The 23,451-nt window shown below is 40.5% G+C and overlaps 1 protein-coding gene across 6 annotated transcripts in view; it reads right to left on the bottom strand.

The window, feature by feature from the left end:
• Positions 1–23,451, bottom strand: part of SH3KBP1 (SH3 domain containing kinase binding protein 1) — a 334,741-nt gene that overhangs the window by 134,565 nt on the left and 176,725 nt on the right. For 5 of the 6 annotated variants that reach the window (XM_061136773.1, XM_061136772.1, XM_061136775.1 and 2 more), the window contains one exon: positions 15,252–15,457. In XM_061136773.1, coding sequence (XP_060992756.1) covers positions 15,252–15,457 — 206 coding nt within the window. Of the gene's footprint in view, positions 1–2,516; positions 2,598–15,251; positions 15,458–23,451 lie in introns of those variants that run through there. The other variant, XM_061136777.1, reaches the window with a different exon arrangement.

Below are 23,451 nucleotides of genomic sequence, written 5' to 3'. Positions count from 1 at the left end.
TTCTTTACCCTTTGAGCCACTAGGGAAGCAACAGAGGGATAGTTAAAACAACTGTGATTTACCAATACAATGAAGTATTATTCAGCCTTAAAGAGGAAGGAAATTCAGGCACATGGATGAACCTTGAAGACATTATGCTGAATGAAATAAACCACAAATGGACAATTATTTTATAATTCCAGTCACACGAGTAGTCAAAGAAAAAGAAAGAAAGTAGAAAGGTAACTGCTAAGTGGAGGGGGAACTGGGAGTTAGCATTTAATAAGCAGAAAGTTTTCAGTTTGGGAAGATGTAAAATTTTTGGAGATAGATGGTGATGATGGTTGTATAGCAATGTGAATGTATTTAACACTCCTGAACTGTACACTCAAAAAGGAATAAAGTGGTGTCATGTTATATATATTTTACCACAATGAAAAGATTTTATACTTTTAGAAGGGTACACAGAAAGCTCTTATGGGGGATTTCTACTGGGAAGTAAAGTTAAGTATGGGATTGAGACAGTCTTGGTTTTGTTCTGTTGGAATTTTTTTTAATCATATACTTACTTGGGTTATTTTCATTTAAAACAAAAACAACCAGAATTAAGTCACACTATAATCTGGAAGTTCCTCTTTTAAAAATTCAGTCAAAGGAAATAATCAGAGAAGGTACAATAATGCATATACAAAATGTTATTTTTAATAGCAAAAATCTGGAAGCAACCTAAACAGTTATCACACAGGGAGTGGTTCAATAGATGGTGGTGCATCTTGACAATGAATGATCACACAGCTCTCTGACAGAAATGGGGAACTCATAATATATTAAATTTCAAAAACTAGTGACATTTAATATGACCTCATTATTGTATGAAGAGTGATGTGTGCTACATGCACATTCAGGATCAGAGTCTAGAAGATGCATATAAAATGTTGACTACGGTTATTCCTGGATTATAGAATTAAGGACAATTTCTATTTGTTTCTTGGTATTGTTTAACTTTGAGTTGTTATTATTATAATAATTATTGCAAAGAGCTTCTATTAGCAGAGGAATAACAGAGCTATTTCCATTTTGAGAAACAAGTAAGCAAAGGATTTGGGGGGCACTCAGCAGTGCAATGAGTAGTTTACAGGTCACTAACTTTTAAGGGGCCCATCTCCAGGCCCTCATCTGATGGAGCCAGAGAGGCCATCACTAAGACTTTTCCAACGTATGTTTCATCAAGCTTTTACTCATTTCCCAAATGAAGAGTCACCACCTGAATTTTGTATATAAATTCTTAATTCTGATTTTTACTTTTCACAACTCAGATCAGTGACATCCAGTGATAAGAATAATCAGCAAATTTAAGATATCTTTCAATAGGAAAAATCTTTCAATCCATTGCAGATGAATATATTTTTTATTTTAGCCAACTGCTGCCTGCACTCATGTCCTTCTAGGCAAGCAACAGACACCATTCAAAAAACTTTTCAAGAAGTCCTCCTACTCTTAAAATAGTGTGTTAAAACAGTGTGTTTCCTTCTTTACATGCTATTTTCCTTTTATGTAATTGTGAAAATATTATGTTAGAGCTGACAGAAAAAGACATAGAGGGATATATTTTATAGATATCATCAACTTGTCCCTTAAAATTTTTTTTTTGCAACAAGAAACAGGAATATGGAAGACATATGACACATTGGAAGCCTTACTTGTCCTGTGGCTTATTTAGGGAATTTTATTTTGTGTTTGGAAAATGACAGACTTCTGCTTTTAGGTAGACAAATATGAACAACTCACAGAGAGAAACTAGATCACCTATTACTAGCAAACTCTTAGAAAATCAAATAATTTAGTGTCTCTAATTTACCCTGTATATGAGCAAACAAAGAGAAATGTCCAGTACTACAAAATCAGCCAAAGATCTTTACCTCAATAAAAAGCAATTCAACAGCACCCAGAAGTCACTACTCACAGCTCCTTCATTCACCAGGCAAACTCCAATGTCCAAGCCCCCCACCCAGAGTGAAACGCCCCACTGTTGGCTCACTCTGTGCGGACGTGGTCTTCTCTCTTAATCTAACCTGAAGAGCAAGCTGCATTTGTTTACCACGCAAACATCTGTAATTGCTAAACATCTCGGTGACATGGTGTAACAGTTACTGCTTGTGCAAACTGCCCATCCAAATTACTCTCTGCAGTATGAGGACACGAAAACCCCAGACACAGAGAAATTAGAAACATCTGTAAAAATTAATGGCCAAATTGACCAAAGTGGTGGGGGGTGGTTAAAACAGCTAAATAGATCCAGTGTCGCATCTGATTTTAGAAAACAATCCTCCACATTATAGGTTGTTCCTTAACCCATTCAGAGCAACGCCCCCTCCCACCTCCACAGGGGATCCTAGCTAGCAAACACTTCATTTTAACCTACTAATGCAAACTCATCACAAAGCTTGTTAGAGAATAGTAAGATAAGAAATACAAGTTAAGGGGAACTTATTCCATCTCTAAAAGAAAATAGAAAAAAAGAAAAAAAAAAGAAATACCTCTTCTCCCATCATGTAGGCAGCCTCCTCTTTTCAGTTTGAAAAGGTCCCAGAACTACCCTGCAGCCCTCCCACTTCCTTCCAACAGCCAAAGGCACGGAGCCTGAAGGACCCAGCCTAACCCTGAGTCATACTTGGGACCAAATGAGCAACGGGGAGAACAAAGCTCCCATTTGTTTATGGTTCAGGAAGCCAGGGCCGATTCATGGCTTGGGTGGCTTCGCGAAAAGTCCTCCTCCCTCGCCTACGTTGCCGCAGGAATCTAGGCTGCCTCCTCAGACCCACAGGTGTGACCACTGGGACAAGCAACAGACTCAAGGAGCGTTTGTTTGGCAGGACTCGGCAACCACTTCTGGTGAAAAACGTCAGAGAGAAAATAAAAAACCCACTATCTTTCAATAGATGACATGATTTGGGAGCGAGAGATGTCTAAGATATGGTTTGTATATGAAATGCCCATCATGAGAGTGCCTGTATTTTAAAGAAATAAAATAGTTGTAAAACACAAAAATGACTCATTAAAAAGAGACAAAATCTGAAGAAGGAGCAGCAGCCATGTCTTTATAGAAACACTTTCCCTAGGAAAAATACAGCAAGACTGCTGCCAGCCATGTCACTGGGAGTATCCTAACAGATAGGAATAAAGTGTTTAAATAGAAATCTTGCTTTTCGCCTAAGTGAGGTACCATTTTAATTATCATTGTGATGAATTCAGAGCCCAGTGGTTAAGAGTTCACAACTCTATAGCCAGAGCGTCTAAGATCAAATATCCAGCTGGGCCACTTGCTAATTGTGTGATCTTGAGCAACTTATTTAGACTGTGTTCACCTCAGTTTCCTTATCTATAAAATGGGTATAATAGCACCATGATACAGGGCTATCTGGCAGATTAAATAGATAATATACGTAAACTGCTTAGAAAAGTTCCTGGCACACAGGAAGTACCCTATGAGTGACTATTACAAATTCAAACTCACTTCAATAGTATCCTCATCTTACTACAGTTTTCATGTACAAAGACTTTAATAACCGGTTTTTGTTATTAACTATGGTTAATTTTTAAATTAGGCTCATTCAAAAACCATTTATTCAGTGTTTATTAACTACCTACAGTATGTAAAGGGCTTTCAATAAGATGCTGTCCCAGTCAAGAAACTTGCAATCTGCTTGAGTAAATAAGGCATAGATCTGCTTATGTATCAGGCAAGAAAACACACGTGGGAAATGTCACTTGGCTGAAAATGGCAAGTATGATGCATGTGCCACAGAATTAGCATTCTGAACTTAGAGGACAGATAAGAAATCCCCTTATCAAAACCTAATTATGATGGGAGGAACAAGACAAGTCATCTCTGCAGAAGAACTCCAAATAAATAATGTAGATACTCCACCCTGAAGCAGGTGAGCTCAATTTCCCACTCCTGAAGAGCAAGGCATGTACAGTGACTTCTTCCCAAAGAGTTGATGGAGAAAAGGAGAAAAAACAGACCAGCTTTACAGTGGAGATAACTGCTAAACACTCCCTCAGCTGGGAGACCAAGGTCAACATTACCAGTGAAAAGTCATGTTCAGACCATGGACCCTTTCTCTGATGGGATGAGAACGGCACTCCACCTAAGTGGATCTCCCTTCAAATCCATCATTTCAGTCAAATCACAAGAAAAACATCAGACAAATGCCATCTTGAGTTCATCCTACAAAATTTTGCAAAACTGCCAAGGTTACCAAAAACAAGGCAAGTCTGAGAAACTGTCACAGTCAAGGGGAGCCTAGGAAGACCAGGGCAAACAAATGTAATGTGGTCTCCTGGATAAGATCCAGGACAAGAAAAAGGACTTTAGGTAAAAACTCACAAAATCTGAAAAGAGGATGGACTTTAATTAATGGCAACATTAGTTCACTAATTATGATAAACACTATATTCATGTAAGATACTAGTAACAGAGGAAACTGGCAGTGAGATATATGGAAACTCTGTATTATCTTCACTATTTTTCTATAAATCTAAAACTATTCTAAAATTAAAATTTTCTTTAAAAATGAATTAGGAAGATAAGTCTGCTGAATGTACATGTATATATAAATAAATGTATATACATGATTTATAGACACACATGATGATGTTCATGACTATACACATCTGCATATATATATATATATATATGTATTTAACATGTATATAAATGTATTTAATGCCTTCTCAGCTTAATTTTCTTATCTCTTCATCCTAAGCCTAGCTATTGATAAACATAGTCGAATGCTGACTCCTGGCATTTTGCTTTCCATAACAAACAAACGAGTTTTCTTTGAAAGGAAACTTGGCTCTTCTGTCAGTTCTGCTGCCAACCCAGTCTACAGCGGCCCAACTCAAAGAGTGTGCATGAGGTGGGCCCATCTGCCCCTTTCCAAGAGCTACTAGAAGTTCCTGGTGCCTGGCCAATTAGTCATCAACCACGGAGCCCTGAGACTGGCAACTCTCCCAGCTACTTCCTCTCCCATCTCCAGTCCACACTGCCCAGCACCTCCCCAGTTTTCTCTCTAAAGTGCCAATGTGACCAACACACTTCCTGTCAGAACCCCTCCACCAGTGTGCCAGCCCACCCGAGATGCAGCCTTTGAGTAGGCTGGCAGACCTGAGGAAATAGGGTCAGGCTTTCCTGCAACTCGGGCTTCCCTGGTGGCTCAGCTGGTAAAGAATCTGCCTGCAATGCGGGAGACCTGGGTTCGATCCCTGGGTTGGGAAGATCCCCTGGAGGAGGGAATGGCTACCCACTCCAGTATTCTGGCCTGGAGAATTTCATGGGCTGTAACAGTCCATGCGGTTGCAAAGAGTCAGACACAACTGAGTGACTTTCACTTTCACTTTTCCTGCAACTCCCCGCCCCCAAGACCCCTGCAATCCAGCCAGACCCAGCCCGTGGCCATCACCACGCTCTCCCCTGGTCCCCGCACACACTGCTGGGACCATGAATCTCCAGGTATCTTTTAACACTTGGCTCAAATGTCACTTCCCTTGAAAAATCTCCCCTACACACTCTTCCCTCCCCCGAGACTCCAGGCAAGTTAGCAGCTCCTTCCTCTCTAATGTCTTTAATGCTTTGGACATAGCTCTGCCAGTCCTTTTTGCCTGCATCATAATGACTTTTAATATGTACTCACTTTTCTCTCATTTAGGGACAATCCAAAGCACTAAATGAGAGGCCTGTATGTGACAGCTGATCTAAGGCGTGATGTGGGGGAGGAAGTGTGAACTCCATTCCAGTTAACTACACCAGGGCCGCCCACTCCCTCCCCCCTCGCCCCCGCAACAAACAACCTGCCAGGTGAAAAGTCTGCACACATTATGCTAACACAGCATCCAGACATGCTACCTAGTCAATCCCTTTCCAAATGGATTGCCATTCCTTAGCTCATTTATCTAGAAATTTCAGAGCTGCCGCTGCTGATCCATAAAATACATTCAATAAAGCTTCAGTAAATGAACGAATGAGCCAATTAATGAGCAAATGGAACAGTAAATCTACAACCAGGCTACAAGCAGACCCCAAACAGAATGAGTCTTCCTTTATTCTCATGCTTGGATTAGGATAAAACATATTCATGTATCCAGTCATAAATATTTATTGAAGGCCACCTATAGTTTACCAATGATTTTCAAGGAACTGTAAATACAATGGTGACTAACAAAGACAGGGTCCAAAATAATGGACTTACTTTCTTTTATTTTCTAGACTTATTTTTAGACCACTTTGAGGTTCACAGAACAGTGAAAGGAAGGTACAGAGATTTCAGATAGCCTATACCTCCTCACATGCTCAGCCTCCCCGACTATCAACATTCCACACAAGAGTGATATATTTGTTACAACCAATGAACCTCCTTATCACCCAGGGTCTCTAGCTTACCTTAGGGTTCACTCTTAACTTTTCAGTTCTATGAGTTTGGACAAATGTTTTGTATTGGCCAAAAAGTTCATTCTGTAAGATGTTTCAGAAAAGCCTGAATGAACTTTCTGGCCAACCCAATATAATGACATGTGTCTATCATTATGGAATCATACAGAATTATTGATTAGTCACTAAGTCGTGTCAGACTCTTTTGCAACCCTATGTACTATAGCCCACCAGGCTCCTCTGTCCATGGGATTTCCCAGGCAAGAATACTGAAGTGAGTTGTTACTTCCTTCTTCAGGGATCTTCCCAGATCAGGGATCAAATCTGTGTTTTCTGCATTGGCAGGTGGATTCTTTACCATTGAGCCACCTGGGAAGTCCCACCATACAGAGTATTTTCAGTGCCCTACAAGTCCTCTGCACAGCACTTACTTTTCAATGGCCGATACTGAAGACTTGGTGATGTCAAACAGCTACCACAGATGTAGCAAAATTTATTTCTACTTCTCCAAGTGTTAAAATTTCCATAACAAAAAGTTAAAGACATGATCCTGGAGACTGCACTGCTATTTATAGGCATTCTTGTTCTAACAACCAGAAGGGTAACAATAACTACTAACGTTAATTCAGTGATTATTCTATGCCAGGCACTTTGACCCATTTTTGTGTGTGTTACTTAATCTTCCTAACAACCACATGAGCCAGGTTTTCTTGCTATTCTGATTCTACAGATGAGGAATCTAAATTTGTAGATATAATAATAATAATTTGTCCCTGGAAGAGGCAGAATTAGGATGTGAACATTGGGAATTCTGACCTTCATGCTTAATAACCACTATATTCCTAAAAACACAATATTAAGGCCTCCTGGGAATGTGATTCTTGGTGACCATATGGCTGCTATTAAACATTTCATGGAGAATACACTATCTGAATGTTTTAGAAAGTATACATGAAACACACATAAAATACTAAACAGCACCTACTATGTCCAAGAGTAACCCTGTATACTGCTTCTGGTTCCCTTTTCCTATCACCAATCTTCTTACCTTTCCTAGATTAGGAAAGATAACACATAAAGCAAAGTCTGAAAACCTCAGACACTTCATTCAGCTCAGGCAACCAGTGGGCATCTCAATTCCTTCTGCTCTTTAAAAATCACAGGACTTTCATCTGCTAAAGAGATATCACAAAATCTTATCTTTCAACCACTGTGAGAGACATTCAACACTATAGGTCTCAGATAATCATGACAAGGTTTGACCCAGTTGTGTTTCATTAATCAAAGTTTGTATCATTAGCTCCTGGGATTCCCCACAGCTAAGAGTCTTCAAAGGATTAGAGACAGAACTCTCATTTTTAAGGAACTAAGATAATCACTTTAGATGTTTACATGTTTTAATCTTACATCACTATACAGCTTGATGAATTTTTACTAGTAGAGATAAAAAGACTACCTGAGATATATATGATGATATTAAAATTTCTCTTCCTGCAATTTGGCTGATTAAAAAATTGATTACTAGCTCATTTATATGTGACTTTAATTCTAATTTTCTGTTACAAGTAAAAGCTACAATGTTGATATTATCAAGGCATTAATTTGGATGCCTGTGATTCTATAAATGAGATTCAAGATGATGAGAATTAAAAAAGAGACTGATGCAAACACAATATCTAGCTGTGGAACACAGTAGAAAAAAAAAAAGAAAGAAAACAATCATTTTGAGAGAGAGAGATCATAATGGAAATCAACTAAGACAGTAAGACCATGGAGCTTCTTGAAGGGTTTCTTTGTAGGGAATCCAACAGGGTAAACAACCAACCTAGAAAAATGTTTTTTCCAATCTGGCCATTTGAAGATCCCAGACCAAAGAGACTACTTTTCTCATTAATTAAGGGGGCCAAGACTAGCTGTACCTAGGGCACTTAAGCATGGAATAAGCTGGTACCAAAAAGCCAGGATTATTCTATATAAAAATATATCAGGGACTTCCCTGGCAGTCCAGTGGTTAAGATTTTGCCTTCCAATGCAGGGGATGCAGGTTTGATTTCTGGATGGGGAGCAAAGATCTCATATGTCTGCCTTGGCCAGAAGACAAAAACCTAAAACAGAAGCAATACTGTAACAAATTCAATAAAAACTTTGAAAATGGCCCACATTAAAAAAAAAAAAAAAACATAACAGGTTTGGTAGGTCTTGGGACTCACCTGTGCATCTGGAATTGACCTACCCAGGTGTAATATCTGACATGCCTTTTTGAGCGTATTTGGCCAGGACTGATCACCTGAGTGACTTGTGAAAAGGGAAGGAGTTCAGAAAAAGAGTGAGACCAGAGCCGGGTCACAGGGAAGCAGCCTGATGAGGAAGTTCTCTCTCTGGTCCACAGGTGGGAGATAAGGTATAAGCCATGTTCATGAGAATAAGGTCCTGTCTGGGTTGCCTTCTTACAGTCTCTCAACCCAATCTCTAGGTGGATGACTCTAAAACCCACACCCACAGTTCTCTCCTCATCACTTATTTACCCAACTGTTTGATGGATGCCTCCCCTGATGGTCCCACAAGGACCTCAAAATGCAGTTAGTCTAAGACTGACCCCATAACCTTCCTTCCCAAATATCTTTCTCCTCCTGTGTTCTCTAATCAGGGAATGATATTGCCATCCATCCAGCTGCTGAAGTCAGTTGCCCGAGGCCTTCTCTTCAAGTCTTTCCTCTCCTTTATCCACCACATACCATCAAACTTCTTGATTCTATCTCCAAAATATTTCCCCCCAATACTTATAATAATAGTTCAAAGGTGTTAGAGAGAAAATTTGTTTGTCTTATCTTGATGTTTCCTTCCATGTAAAGGGGAGACCAAACGGACACTCTCTCTGGACACTCTTGGCCTCTGGGCAGAATTGAACACTCTTGGAACTCTCTGTCTCCCTATTCATTTTCTCTTGGGAGAGTGAAATGACTTCTCTGACATGTGAATTTAGGAAAAATAAATTGGGCAAGCTTAGCTAAGCTCTTCTTTCTCCTCCTCTTGGAAATTGACTCTCTGCTGTTTCCCAAGGAGCAGGCTCTTCTACATCACATGGGTCTGCCCGAGTCCAGCATCACTGAGACTGGGTGAGTGAGTCTGTCTAATTCTGGCGATCAATAGCTAGGCCCATTTGATTCTCCTGATCTATATCCTCCAAATTTGCCTTCATCAATAACAACATTGTAATATAACACAAGTAAAGAAACAGACACAGATCATAAATATATAACTTGAGAAATTTCTACAAAGTAAAATAAGACCTATGTAAATAAATATACCATGTTCATAGATTGGAAAGGTGTCAATTCTCCCCCTCAAAGTATCTACAGAGTTCAAGTAATCCCATTCAAAATCCAGAAGGTTTTTTGGGGAGTAGGGATTAATAAGCTGATTCTAAAATTTATATGAAATGGAACAGCCCAGGAAATCTTGAAGAAGAGAAATAGAGTTTGTGTAGTTATAGTACCAGAAATCAAGACTGACTACAAAGCTACAGTAATTAAAGTAGTATAGAATGACCACAAGGACAAACAAACCAACAGAACAGAGAGTATGGAAGTGAACCACACATACACAGTCACTTAAATTATGACAAAGGTGACCTTTTTGATAAACAGCTGATCTTCAGAAAGGATGATCTTTCTGATAAACAGTGCTGAGTCAACTGGACATCCATACTGAAAAAATAAGCAAAAATAATATTTTGATTTTCCATCCACTGACTGACCTTAATCATTAACTGGTTTAGAACCTACGAGTAGGGAGATTTACTGGTAGAGTCAATATAAGTTTCTGTGAACCTCTCTTCTGAATTCTAGTTACCTGTCGTCTGTAATCCACTCCTCCCACTGCAACTTGGAATACTTTCCCTAAACCGCATATCTGATCATGTCCTTCTCTGCTGAGAACTGCTCCCCACTGCCCTCAAATTCAAGTCCAAACTCCTTAACAAGTCTCACCAGGTCCTTCCTAATCTGGGCCCTGCTTTCTTCTTCATTCTCATCTTTCGCCACTTCCTGCTGGAAGCTCGACACACATTCTGTGCTGTTTTCTTTTCCCTTCAAGGCATTTATACATGTTGCTCTTTCCACTTTGACAACTCTATTCTCCTCTGCCTGATGAATGTGTACCGGACCCATGGTTCTCAGACTAAACATCACTTCCTCTAGGAAGTAGGTACACACAGACACACATGAATACACACTCTCCAGCCTCACTAACCACTCACCACTTTCTGGCATGCCCAAGGCTTCTTACAGCACAGCATTATGTTCTCAGCCTGATCATAGCATTCCCCACACTGTATTATTCTTTCTTGTTTACTTTTCTGCAGCTCCCTGATGGGCAGTGACCTGTTCTTATTTACCACTGTATCCCCAGTGCCGAGCCTATAGTGAAAACTCAATAAATACTGGCTGAAATGAGTTACATTTATAGTTTCTAAGTATTTTCAGCTATATAGCATTTTTTAAAAGTCCTATGATTCCCTTGTAGTGCAATGGTAGAGAATTTGCCTGCCATTGCAGGAGATATGGATTCGATCCCTGATCCAGGGAGATCCCCTGGAGTAAGATATGGCAATCCATTCCAGTTTTCCTGCTTGGAAAATCCCATGGACAGAGGAGCTAGTGAGCTACAGTCCATGGGGGGTCACAAAGAGTTGGACAGCACTTAGCAACTGAACACACACACACACAAAGTAGGCTAGGTGTAAAGAGTATTCCCATTTTATAGATGGTCCAACTGAGGTGAAGTCAGTTTGTAAAGGTCAATCAGCTAGGACAGTGTTACCACACCTTTCTAATCTTATGATATTTAACTTAGTTCACCTTTAGCCACACCATATTTTCCACTGTTTTTGATATAACACATATTTAGCTCTGGGCTGAGTTTAAATGGTACACTTTCCCCCAAGTTTTTTTTTTTCTTTAACCTTTATCAGAGGAAATTTCCAACATGTACAAAAACAGAGAACGGCATATTGAACCCCTGTGTATGCACCACCTAGTTTCAACAATTATCAACTCATAACCAATCTGGTTTCCTCTGTTCCTCACCCACTCTTCCGTCTTCCAACTTACTGCAAGTAAAATCCCAGACAGTAAATCATTTCATCTATAAATATTTCGGTTAAATGGTGAATAAAACACATCATTCACAGGCATATTCACAACTGGTAGTGTTAAAAAGGTTCATAACTGGGGTCCTTCCTTATAGTTCAATAAGAGAAGCAAGAATACTAATTATTTCCTTGTTGTTACAGGTGGGTGTTAAAGCTACACCAGTATCTCTCTCCGGGTGTTTAATCATCAGCATTCAACCACTCCGGGAAGGGTGATACAGATTAAAGCACAGGTAAAATAAGCACAGAATTTTCAACTGACTCAGAAAAGTGGCTCTTAGAACTTCTCCCACTTGAACAGAAGGCACACTAGAATGCTTGCAGCTGTTAACAATTATTATAGCCCTTTTTTTCCCCTCATGTAAGTTATCAAACCAGTCATGTCAGAAGGTCAACTGCCCCAGTCTAAGTGGAAGACCTGCTTGTGCTTCACTGAACACAGATGCTGTCACATGAGATTCAGTCTGTGCTTCTGCAAAACTGAAACAGCGAGCTCAACTCTCAAAGGAAACTTTCTTGTTCAAACATAAATCTTTGACGCAGAACTATCTCAAAAGCGATGAGAACCAGGTTGTACACTAGTAAAACATCATCACACTCATGAGCTCCCACGCCAGGTTGTGCAATAACATAATGGATCCATAAATCTATGGAACTATCCATGGCGCCAACAACAGGGGGTGGAGAGAGTTTTAAATCCTCTTAGATGCTGTAAAAATTGTCTGCTGCCAGTAAAACAAGCTGGGAAGTTTACATTTTCCCCAGAGACTTCACAATGAGAAGCAGGCTAAGGGAGCTGCCAGCACATGGTTTCATTCTGCAAACAAATCATGAGTCAAGATGCACACACACACACACTGTGTGTGTGTGTGTATTACTCTGATGAAGTTAACATTTCATGTAAGACTGATGCAATAAATCTTGTTTCACAAAGATGCAGCGAACCATACAACTACTCTATTTCCAACTATATAACTGTTATCACACTCAGTCCCCTCATTTTATAGATGTCTGTAATCTCTAAAGTGCTAGTTTTCATATTATTCCTGTAACTAATACTTACTGAGCACCTACCATGTGCCATACACTGTTCTAAGCACATAACACACATCAGTGAACAAAGAATAAACATAATCTAAAATAAACATTATGTCAGAAGGGTGCGTGTGCTAGGGAAAACAAAATTTGCAGTGCAGGAGGGGCCAAGGGGGCAGGTTTCTGAATGACGGGGCATCAGGGAGAGGCAGGCAGCCGGGGGCGGGGGGCAGATGGTAACAGAGTGTCCGGGCAGAGGCCCCCCAAGCGGGAGCATGCCTGGCACGTGTGAGCAGGAACCAGAGGGCTGGGTGTGAGCAAGTGGGGAAGGAGCGGTGAGCAGGGAGGTCCAAGTGCCCATGGGGTTCAGGTCATCCTGGCTCCTGGGCTGTGGGCAGGATTTTCACTTTGGTTCATGGGGGAGTCTCTACAGGTGTTTGAGAAGAACGGCATGACCCTGGCGACACGGACACTAGGCTGCAGGGGAGGGGAGGCCAATGAGAGGTTACTGCAGTGATGGTGAGAGCAGAGGCACAGCAGAGCTGAGCGAGGTGCCAGACACACTTAGGGGGCAGCGCTGGTGGGGCTGCCTGATGGATCAGCCATGGGATGTGAGGAAACAAGGGGAGGGAGGGACCACCCCAATGCTTTTCTCCCAAGTGATGGGAGGGGGCGTGGCATTGTCCTCAACTGAGATAGGAGGGCTGTGGGCAGAGTGATTGAGGGGGAAGAGGATAAGTTCCGGTCCGGACAAGCTGACGAGAATTTCAGAACAGCAAGTGACTTTTTCCCAATCTGCCTTCAGTTGTTCTTGTTAATTTGCCACAAACTTGGCCATGAATAAAAAAAAATACAATTAAATTCTTTTCCACTGTTTCAGGAGTTCAGTAGCTAGTGAGATTTCTCTGTACAGAAATGGTGTGTTACACTGCTATACTTAAAATGGATAACCAACAAGTACCTACTATACAGCACAGGGAACTCTGTTCAGTGTTATGTGGCAGCCTGGATGGGAGGGGGGTTTGGGGAGAAATAGATACATGTATGTGTATGGCTGAGATAGATAAGAATTTATCTTATATAAAATTGTCTTATATAAGAATTTATCTTACATAAAAATAAGAATTTAAGAACTTCGAATGGAGATGTTCAAGTCGGCAGCTGGACATGTGGCTCGCTGTGGGGTTCAGAGGACATGTGCTGAGGTACAAACCTGGGAATATTATATTTCTCACTGATTACGCACACACGACGTGCTTTTACACAGAGAAGAATAAGACCAAGAATCATAAAACAAACAGAAGGAATTAACTGTTCACTGACAGAGTCAATGATCATGTTCATTTCAACCACTTGAATAAAATGCAGAAAAAACTGTATTCATTGTTCCTTCCCAAGATGGGAACTTGCTTTTTTGTAAATATCTCCCGGAATCTGAAAGTGACTGTGTTGAACAGAAATGAGCTCACAAGCCGGGATACTAAATAGTTTTCAGATCTTGAGAAACACCAAATAGATTACTGAAGGAAACGATGGTGTATAAGAGACGTTTCCACAAAAGAATTTAAATGAAACAGTCTTTCGTTTTTAAGTGTCTGTTCTTTCTGTCTTACTCATCTCTCAGGATGTTTAAGTGTCCAAAAAGTTTCCTTTCCAGATTTTGTTTCTAATACATGATGACACCAGGCTAGGTTGCTGGTGGATGGAGGGAGGGAGGTGGGTGGAAGTTCTACAGCTGCAGAAGATGATGCAACTTTCAAAAATCCATCTCACTGAAAAATGGAAAACCCTTAAAAGCTGTGGATAAACCTGCAGTAGCAATGTTGCCAATACCCCATCCCCCAAGCCTGCTGGCACAAACGTCAAAGAAACAATTTCAGCACTAAATCAAATTAACAAACATTCCTTAAGCACAGCACGAGTGTAGCTTATTACAATCTGGAAAATTCCACAGTATTTATCAAATCCTAAGCAAGGCTATGATGCTTAGAAGTGTACCACAGTAGACGTCACTGACAGCCACAAGCAAGACGGCTCGGGGTGTGTTGCTGTGGCAACCGAATAGTCAGCAGCAGCACGCTGTCTGCCTTTCACCAACCCAGAACCAGGGGCAGGACAAAACAGCCAGCTCCCTGACGGGAAAGACCCAGGCACTCGCAGCGAGGGCCATCTCCGCCATTCATGCACGCAGGAGACTTCCTTGTGGCAGTCTGAAATCATTTGCACCAAAGACCTTGAGAAAAAAATGCACAACCCCTTTCTCTAGTGCAGAAGCAGTCAACATGCCCCAGCACAAAGCACCAGAGAAACATTCCAGGAGAGGAGAGAGACTGGTGGCTGCCTGAAAAGTAGCAAGGTCATGTGTTTAGCTGAGACCAGGCGTGAGTGGCTTTTCTCCGGAGAAAACTGAGAAGGGCTGGTCTATGGGAAAAGTCACCCTGAGAAATGTTCCATAGACAGGAGATCAGTAAGAAAAGCAACAGTAAACTAGAGCATGAGCCTTTTTTAAAAGCTGTCCTCATACAGAAGGAGAGCTGCCCACAAGGACAATGAGAGTCCAAGAGAGGCATAGGACATCTTAGACGCCAAACCCTACAAGGTAACTTTTGGATACAGGACGTTATGTGGAAATAAAACAGAAACTGTCGAACATACCTTTTCCACCGGCAGAAAGTCATTTTCTACTTCAATCGACCTTGGTCTTAGCTTTATTGGCTTGTCTTTGAAAATATCTCCAAAGCCCACTCCCTTGACTTTCTTCGGCTGGATGGCAGCTGTTGCGACTGTGCCGTTGGCACCCTCAGATTTGGTACTGCTCGAGTCACCCCCGTCACTCTCGGAGCCTGTGGTTTCCCTTAAACCTGTCAAGAGCGGGGATGGGGAAAGAAAGAACTCAGAAATCAGCCACAGCCACGAAGTACCTCATAGCCAGCCAGGAACCACTGCTCCAAGTATCATAGGGTACAGGATAACTCACATTGCCATTGTTCATTTAGTGTGTAAGGATGTTGCAGGGAGGTGGCCCTGAGTTTTGTTCTACCTCCCCAGCCTTGAATTTTAAGAAGTGAATCAAAACTTTTCAGAACATCCAATTTGAAAACAGATGCCTCTGTCAATGTGACATGTCACCTCTTTTCAGACAGAGCCTGGTTCTTAGCCAAATTTGTTTTAGTGCAGAGTCTATGCAGTAACAACCTTTCCTGCCCCTTCCTCGCCTCCCCACCCAGTCAGTACCGCACATTGTACCTCTGATCTCTATGACATGTCAATTAGCAATTAGCAATGAAAGTAACATTTCCTAAAGGGAAACTGTAAAGCTAAAAGCCAGTTAAACAAATTAGCAATTAAAGAGACCACACAAAATTATGACTGCCAAAGAATTAAATCTCTGGATGGCTTTACAAGGAATAAATGCACACAGACATGCTTCTCTAGGAAAGCACTAAACCAAACTTGACATTGAAACGCTTTCACTGGCAAGATGATTGTATTTGTTATAGAAGGAAAGGAAGCTGCCTTGTGGGAGGCCAGAATGCCCCAAGCTTCCAGCTCTTCTTCCCTCCCCTAACAACAGTTTCCCTGAAGCTGAACTCCTTTCCAAAGAAGAACACTGGGGACATGACACCTTTCCTTGGACTTCCTGTGGTCAAACCGTTATCAGCATGACAGCATGGACACTTACCTCCCCAGATTCCTTTTTTTCCCAGGCTCTGCCCACAATCATGTTCCTAAAAGGAAGAGCCTATTTGTTTCTAGTTCATTTCTGGGTGTACATTCTTACTTTGATGGCCAGTACATTAATCATGGCATCAAAGGACAAGAATCAAAGGATATTTTACGAGAAGTCTACCATTAAGCCTGTTTCTAAAAGACTCGAGATGTGCAGAGTAGCTCCTGAACATTGACTATGTATCTGCTGATGACAATGATGCCCTTGTTCTCTCTTAGCCACACTGTGCATTATCTTCCTACAGGTAAGGTGGCCTCCTAGTACCTAAGAAAGATATACCAAATCACTGCTTGCATAAACTGTCATAAAATGTCAAAGTCATTCATACAGACAAGTCTCAGTGCAGGAAGAAACTGTTAAATGAAAACAGAGAAAAATATAGGAAGGTCATTAAAAATCACTAACATGTTTCAAAATCAAATCTTTTAAACAATGGCTGTGTTTGTTGTTGCTGCTGTTTGCAATAAAATGGTAATTATAAGCCACAAAGAGGGGTGGGGAGGAGGAAGATCCCAGGTGTACATTTTAACTAACTAAAGAACAGCGTTTATGATCAAGAACAGAGGGCATAAGAATGAGGAACAGCCCACAACAAGGGGGTCGGCTGCAATTTACAGGACTGGATGCAAGTGTGCAAACATGGAGAACCTCCCTGGATTAGCTATCCATTCATGTGTTTATCTGTTCATTGTTTTGGGAAATATCCCTGCTGGAGATATAATTTCAGAGTCTAAATATTGTGTCATTTCCCCTTTAACATGTTCTCATTTTGCCGTATGGATTCTTTCTGTGTGATTAATGGCTTGTATATTCTTTTCTGCTTTGGAAAGAAGCATTTGAGAGTGGAATAAAGAAATGGTTAGTGAATAGAAACCATCATTGTGCCACCACCTCACCCCCCAACCACCACCAGCACCATCAGCAGAAGGCAGCAGGGCAAAGGGAATAGGGCAAGGCTGTTACAGTTTTTCAAAGAAAAGAATTTGAAGGATTCTTTTTATCATTCCTCATTACCTAGAAACAATATTTTCAACCACTGGCATTCTGATTTCACTGAGCTTCTGGTTTTAGGGATTTGCCGCCTTCCGGGCTCACCTTAATAATTTTGCATTAATCACTGTGAGAAATACTCTTTATGTTACACAGGGAGAGGTTGCAGGGTCATTCAACCACACAAGCATGGGCTGGGAAGGAAACACACGGCAGATTTTTCTTCCAGAAATTCTGGCAGCCTGCTTCTATCGCTTTTCAGTATGATACAAGTTAAATATCTGAATATCTAGATTGATGAAAAACCTCAAAATCTAGTACCTTCCCTTTGGAGGGAAAGAAAGGTGGCTTTTCATGTTCACGTCTGTTTGGTGCTGTATCTTTTGGTCACTGGTGCTCATAACACACACTACTGTGTAAAATATCCTTGTGTCATGCTTGGCATGCCACATGACACCCGAGGGCAAGGAAATGCAAAGTGTGGTCTATGGACTGGGGCCAGGTCATGAAGGGTTCATTACTGAAACACTGGGTAATAAGCACAGAAAGTGTCCGTGCACAGAAACACTTATAGCAGTGTGTGCTGGTGTGACTTCCAGACGTGTGGCCCACAGACTTGTCTATGTGAATGGAGCATGGACTAGCCTTGGTTTGTCTGCTCCCACGGGGACGCACAAGAGGTGCAGCGTATGTGCAGTGAAGGCACGTCCAGCAGGACCAGGTATCTGTCTGCAGGGGGATGGAAATAAAAATACACTTTGCTGCAGACACTTGGAGAAGCCTGGCTCTGGAGTTCATGCCTGAACCTTCTCTTTCATAGTCATGTATACATCTCTATGCACACATATGTGTATACATCTTTATGTACACATATGTATATATGCACACTAAGGAGGATGATTTTCCTTTGCCGTGAGAAAAGAACAAAGCTTCCTCAGGTTTGCTATCGCCACTCATATAATTGGCTGAATTACAGAAAAGTCATTGTCAATAATTTCCTTAATATTCCAGCATTAATCAATTCAAATCTTTGAGCCATTTTTATTTATTTTCAGTTTTACACTCACATGTCTAGTGCTTATTGTATAGCAGGCCTGTTCTAAGAACTTCAGGAGATTCATTCATCAATCTCATTTATCTCCATCCCCTCAACTTTTGGCAGCTTTCTTTCCACTGCACCAAACGCTACACCCTGGTCCTGCCAAAAAGAAGTCTGCCGTGTGGTGATTGGCTGAATGAGCAAAGCAAAATATCATTTCTGGCATGGACTGTTCATGCCCACTTCTTACTTCTTTGAACCGCGCAATGAGGCAATGACTTACTGATTGACCCACTCAGTAAAAGCAATAACCGCGAAGGGTTGACATCTCCATGAGAAGCCATCTTACAGCACTCCAGAGGCGCAAATACTGGGACAAATACATATGCCATGACCAGTGTTACGGATCCCTTCTCTGCACGCATGGTTCATGCACGCATGTCACACACATGACAGGCACAGAGCAGACAAGACAGCACCGGGGGCTGGCGATGGGAATGCTCCGCAGCACACGCCAAGGAGACGGCGCTTATCTCAGGCGAGTAAGCCCACGTCCTTGGATGAGAAACTCACAGACACTTGGCAGAAGCATGAGCAGCTCAGGGGAGCGCAGCTGCATCAAAAAACACAAGTACCCAGATCTTATCTTTACAAATGCCTCCTGCTGTTAAGGTCACTCACTGTAATAGCGTCTGTGGCCCTCCGTCTTTCCCGGTGCAGCTCGGTACAGAATTGTCCCTTCAAAGGTAGTCTTTCCTGACAGTGAATGAGAAAAGAGAAGGGGAGAGAAAAACAAGAGGGGCGAGGGGGAGCAAGTGATGGCAAAAGAAGGAAGAGGGAGAGTCTTTAACTGAACTTGTCTTCAATGAATCCACTTTAAGCTTCATCCACAAAATTAATTAGAAATCATAAAGGCAGAGTTTAAGAATGTTATAGAATGAGCCCAAAGTCCTCATGCAACCATGATGGCAATGAGCCCCGAAACTGGGGCTCACCTCTCTGAATGCCTGGCATGGGGCTCATGCCTCTGAATGCCTGGCATGGGGATTATGCCCAATTTAAACCTGGAAGTCACTTCCACATTATACCTCAAGAGCAGGAAAATCTCAATTAACCAGAGGAAATCTAACCAATCAGATTTCTTAGGTAACTCAATCTTCTCTTTGCAGAGTGTGACTTGAACAGAATATAGAATTTGGTCCATTATCTTTTAACTTCTACCCCTAGGGCCCAGGATGATACAAACTGATACTCATGACCCCAAGAATCTAAACAAGGCACAGAATCCTTTTTAAAAGATTTTTCATTCTTAGTACCTTTAAGCAAGAAAATGTACTAGAATTCTAGAAAAGGGTTTTTGTCAATGAGGTTTGAAACCAATCGTGACTTCCATGTTGATGTAAGGGGTTTTCTGCTTAGCACCAAAGATGCCAGAAAACCCTATTCCTTAAACCACCTTAATTGAGGTTTGCCATATCAGTCATGAATCTGCACTAAAGCATGAAGACATAGGACTCACCCAGTGTCAAATTATCTCCTTTTTTGTTGTTACAAATAGAAGTTATCGATAGCATAAGACTGGGCACATGGCTAAAGCCCAAATCTCTCTGGAATCATGAGTAAGTACATAGACTACACACACACTGCCCCAGTCTGAGTGGACGAACACACACACCCACACCCCCCCCACACACACACACCCTACAGAGAGTACCATTAGGAGGTAAAACGGTTTAATAAAGGCAAACAATACATGCATTACTCTAAGTTATCCAAGAAACAGATCCTATTATGGTTGTGAGCTAAATGTTGAACTGGAGGCCACATAGCTCCCTCATAATAAGTCTGAAGGATGAAAAAGTAGGCTACATTTACAGAGAGGCAGAGAGGAAAACCGAGTGACAGAAAGCAACTTGTCTCACTTTTTAGAAACACTCTAGGAAAATGGGAAACCCCATTAGGGACCATCATGTCAACTTCTGGGCCATGTCACTCCTAATACGTAAAAGGAACTGTAACTGATCAGATCAACAAATTAAATGGAATCAGGTATTGCCAATTTCTATGTCCTACAGACATGGTGGTACACCACTGCTTTGAAATCTGCCCTTTTTGACAGATGTGCTCCATCTAACTAAAGCAAAAACTTAGACATTCAAATCACTGGCTACATAGGGTAATCAAAGAAACAAGTGTTTTAGATGTTCTCATTAGACTTGTAGCTCTTGAGGACTTGATGACAAAGTAGAGCAAGTAACAGTGGCTGGTTTTTATTTGGGTGAATTTTTATCCTGCTTAACTTCAATCATTAAGGTAACACTACTCCTAAGGAATACAGCTGTCTTTTGAGCCAGATTCCCCCCATCCAAGAACTGAATGGCAGCAGTCCTCTTGGTGTCACAAAAAGAACAAGAAATCAGTATTTCAATGAAGTACTTCAATTTTTCAATTATTTTCAAAAAAGTACTTCAGTATTTCAATTTCCTCCAAGTACAAGAGAACCTCTCTTTGTTCTTCCCCAGGACCAAGTCTGAGAAAGACATGGCACTTCTGTCTCTGAATGGCCAAGCATTTCTGTAAAGTTCCCCTATCCACTGGCAGCAAGATGACTGAAGTGGAGCCTGGGCTGGGGGTGAGTGAGGACACACACATTCCATCTAAAGAACAAAAGAGATGGGCAATTGGAAAGGCCATGAATATGAGTGCTATTTATTTTATGAGGTGGGGGGGGATACTCTACTATTAAATATTAGTATTTGAAGGCAGAAAACTCTGTAAAGGGGAAGGATTTTTCAATTTCAACACAAAATCATATGCTTACACTAGCATCTAATTTTGCTTGAAACTCTATTTCATCAATTTGCCAATTGCTCCTTCCTGCCACCAGAACATCATATACAAAACAAATATCATTTAATATTAAAAAGGAAAAAGTATACAAATACCAAAGCCTGGTGGGTACCAGCCTGGCTTTAGTTTTTATAGGCATGGGGCACTAAGTAATCCATTTCTCACAGCTAATGAAATAAAATATTTCTATATCATGGGAGTGGTTTGGCCTAAGTTTTAAAAGGCCATCTCCATCTTTGTCTTCACTTGACAAGTCACTAAAGTATCTGAACTTATAATTCAAAAATAAGGAATTAGGAAAATAAGAAAGCCAATTAAAGCTCAAATATCATGGTTATTAAGGGTTATAGAAAGAAAATGCAAACTTTCTCCCTCTAAAAACTATGGGAAAAAGCTTAAAACATTTCTGTAGCTAAACAATGTTTTCTTTAAAAAGAAAAACAGGAATGCTTTTTAGTTTTACAATTATTTCACACTCTAAGAAATTAAATAATATCAAAAAGATGTTAGGAATAGGAAAGTCACATATCTTAAATGTGAAGCAAACAAAGTATGCGTGAAATTGAAATTGGACAATAGTCATATCTGGATTTCTTTGTCTCTACATCCAAATAAATCTTATAGATCAAGATATTTTCTGATTATAACAATACCAATTATGGTATATCAATATAATTCATAATAAGTTCTATTTCACATCATTTAGTCAATACTTGCATATGCAAAATTGTCACTGAAAAGGTAATTAATTCATCATAATCTGTGACAATTAGATGAAATAAGTTAAACTGTACTCAGATTTGAAATTTGTTACATGCTCTGTGAAAGGGTAAACTATAGGCCGTAATAGAGGCAAAACTAAAGTGTGTGCAAAGTACAGGCAGGAAGGCTCACCTATAATGGTGGCCTCAGAAGCCAGGACACACCCAAGACTCCATCTCACTGGGCTTTAGTGTTCATACTGACACCAGGTTAGATCTCTCAATTCTTTTCCATCCCTGACATAAAACCTTGCCTACACAAGTATTGCAAACCCTTGTATGTTTTGTTTTTTAAAAATCTAATTTAGATTTAATTTTTTAAATCTAATCTAATTTAAAAATCAATTTTTTTCACTGTTAATCTCTTACATGGGAGCCCATTTCATTCTTCAAAAAAAAAAAAAAAACCTCCCTGTTTGGTACCATTTTATAAGCCCTAATGAGAGAAGAGATCTGGGTGATAATCATCAGTGGCTAATATTCAAAAATAAAAAGAACCAGACATTATGAGCTTCCAAATACACTGTCCACCACCACCTACAAAGCAGCTTTTTACCCCTACCCCCCAAAATCTCTCAAATCTGAATCTAATCAAGGCCCTAGATCTAATTACCAGTTTATATGACAACAAAGTAAAGGACGCAGCAGAGATGAAATCAGCAAAAGGCAGGCTGTGGGGAACTAATGGACAAAGGACCCCACTTTCTTCAACAAAAAGGTGACATGGAGGAAGAACCTAGAGATCCAGAGACCTGAGACATACCAACCAATCACATTGTATGTACTTTCTCTAGGTGCAGATTCAAGCAAACAAATTGTGTTAAATAATAGAATAATATTAGGAGAAAGTGAACACTGACCATATAGGCAATTATTTTGAGGAATTACAACTATTATTATTACTATTAGGAGTGATAACAGTATTTAAGATATCCTTTTATTGACACATATTGAAATTTTTATGGATGAAATTATATATCTGGGGTTTGCTTCAAAATTATATGAGGGAGGATTGTGGAGTGGTATAATTACAATAAGCTGGCCACCGCCTGCTAACTGCTGGAGCTGGGTGACAGGTACGCAAGGGTTCATCATACTATTCTCTCAATTTGTGTATGTTAGAAAATTTCTATAATAAAGAGTTGATAAAAATCTTTTTGAAAAGGCACCTTTAAAGTTTCATAAATTCTATGAAAGGTAAAGATGCCTTCAAATTAAATACACAGCAGAAAGTTTCTGCTACTACCTGACAATTAATTTTCTTATTCAAGATAAAATGTTTAAATCAACATATCAACCAGTACAATTGCTGCAACTCTTTCCTTAATAGATTAGATTACCCTGAATAAAGATTGAAAGTTTACAGATTTTCATAACCAACCACCTATACAAAAATACATCGGGGTAGGACTTCTCTGGTGGTCCAGCGGTTAAGACTCCCTGCTTTCACTGCAAGGGGCACAGGTTCGATCTCTAGTCAGGGAA

Source organism: Dama dama, chromosome X (genome assembly GCF_033118175.1).
Source record: "Dama dama isolate Ldn47 chromosome X, ASM3311817v1, whole genome shotgun sequence".
NCBI classification, from domain to species: domain Eukaryota; kingdom Metazoa; phylum Chordata; class Mammalia; order Artiodactyla; family Cervidae; genus Dama; species Dama dama.
The sequence above is the reverse complement of the archived record's forward strand: the minus strand, read 5'-3'. Positions and strand labels throughout refer to the sequence as shown.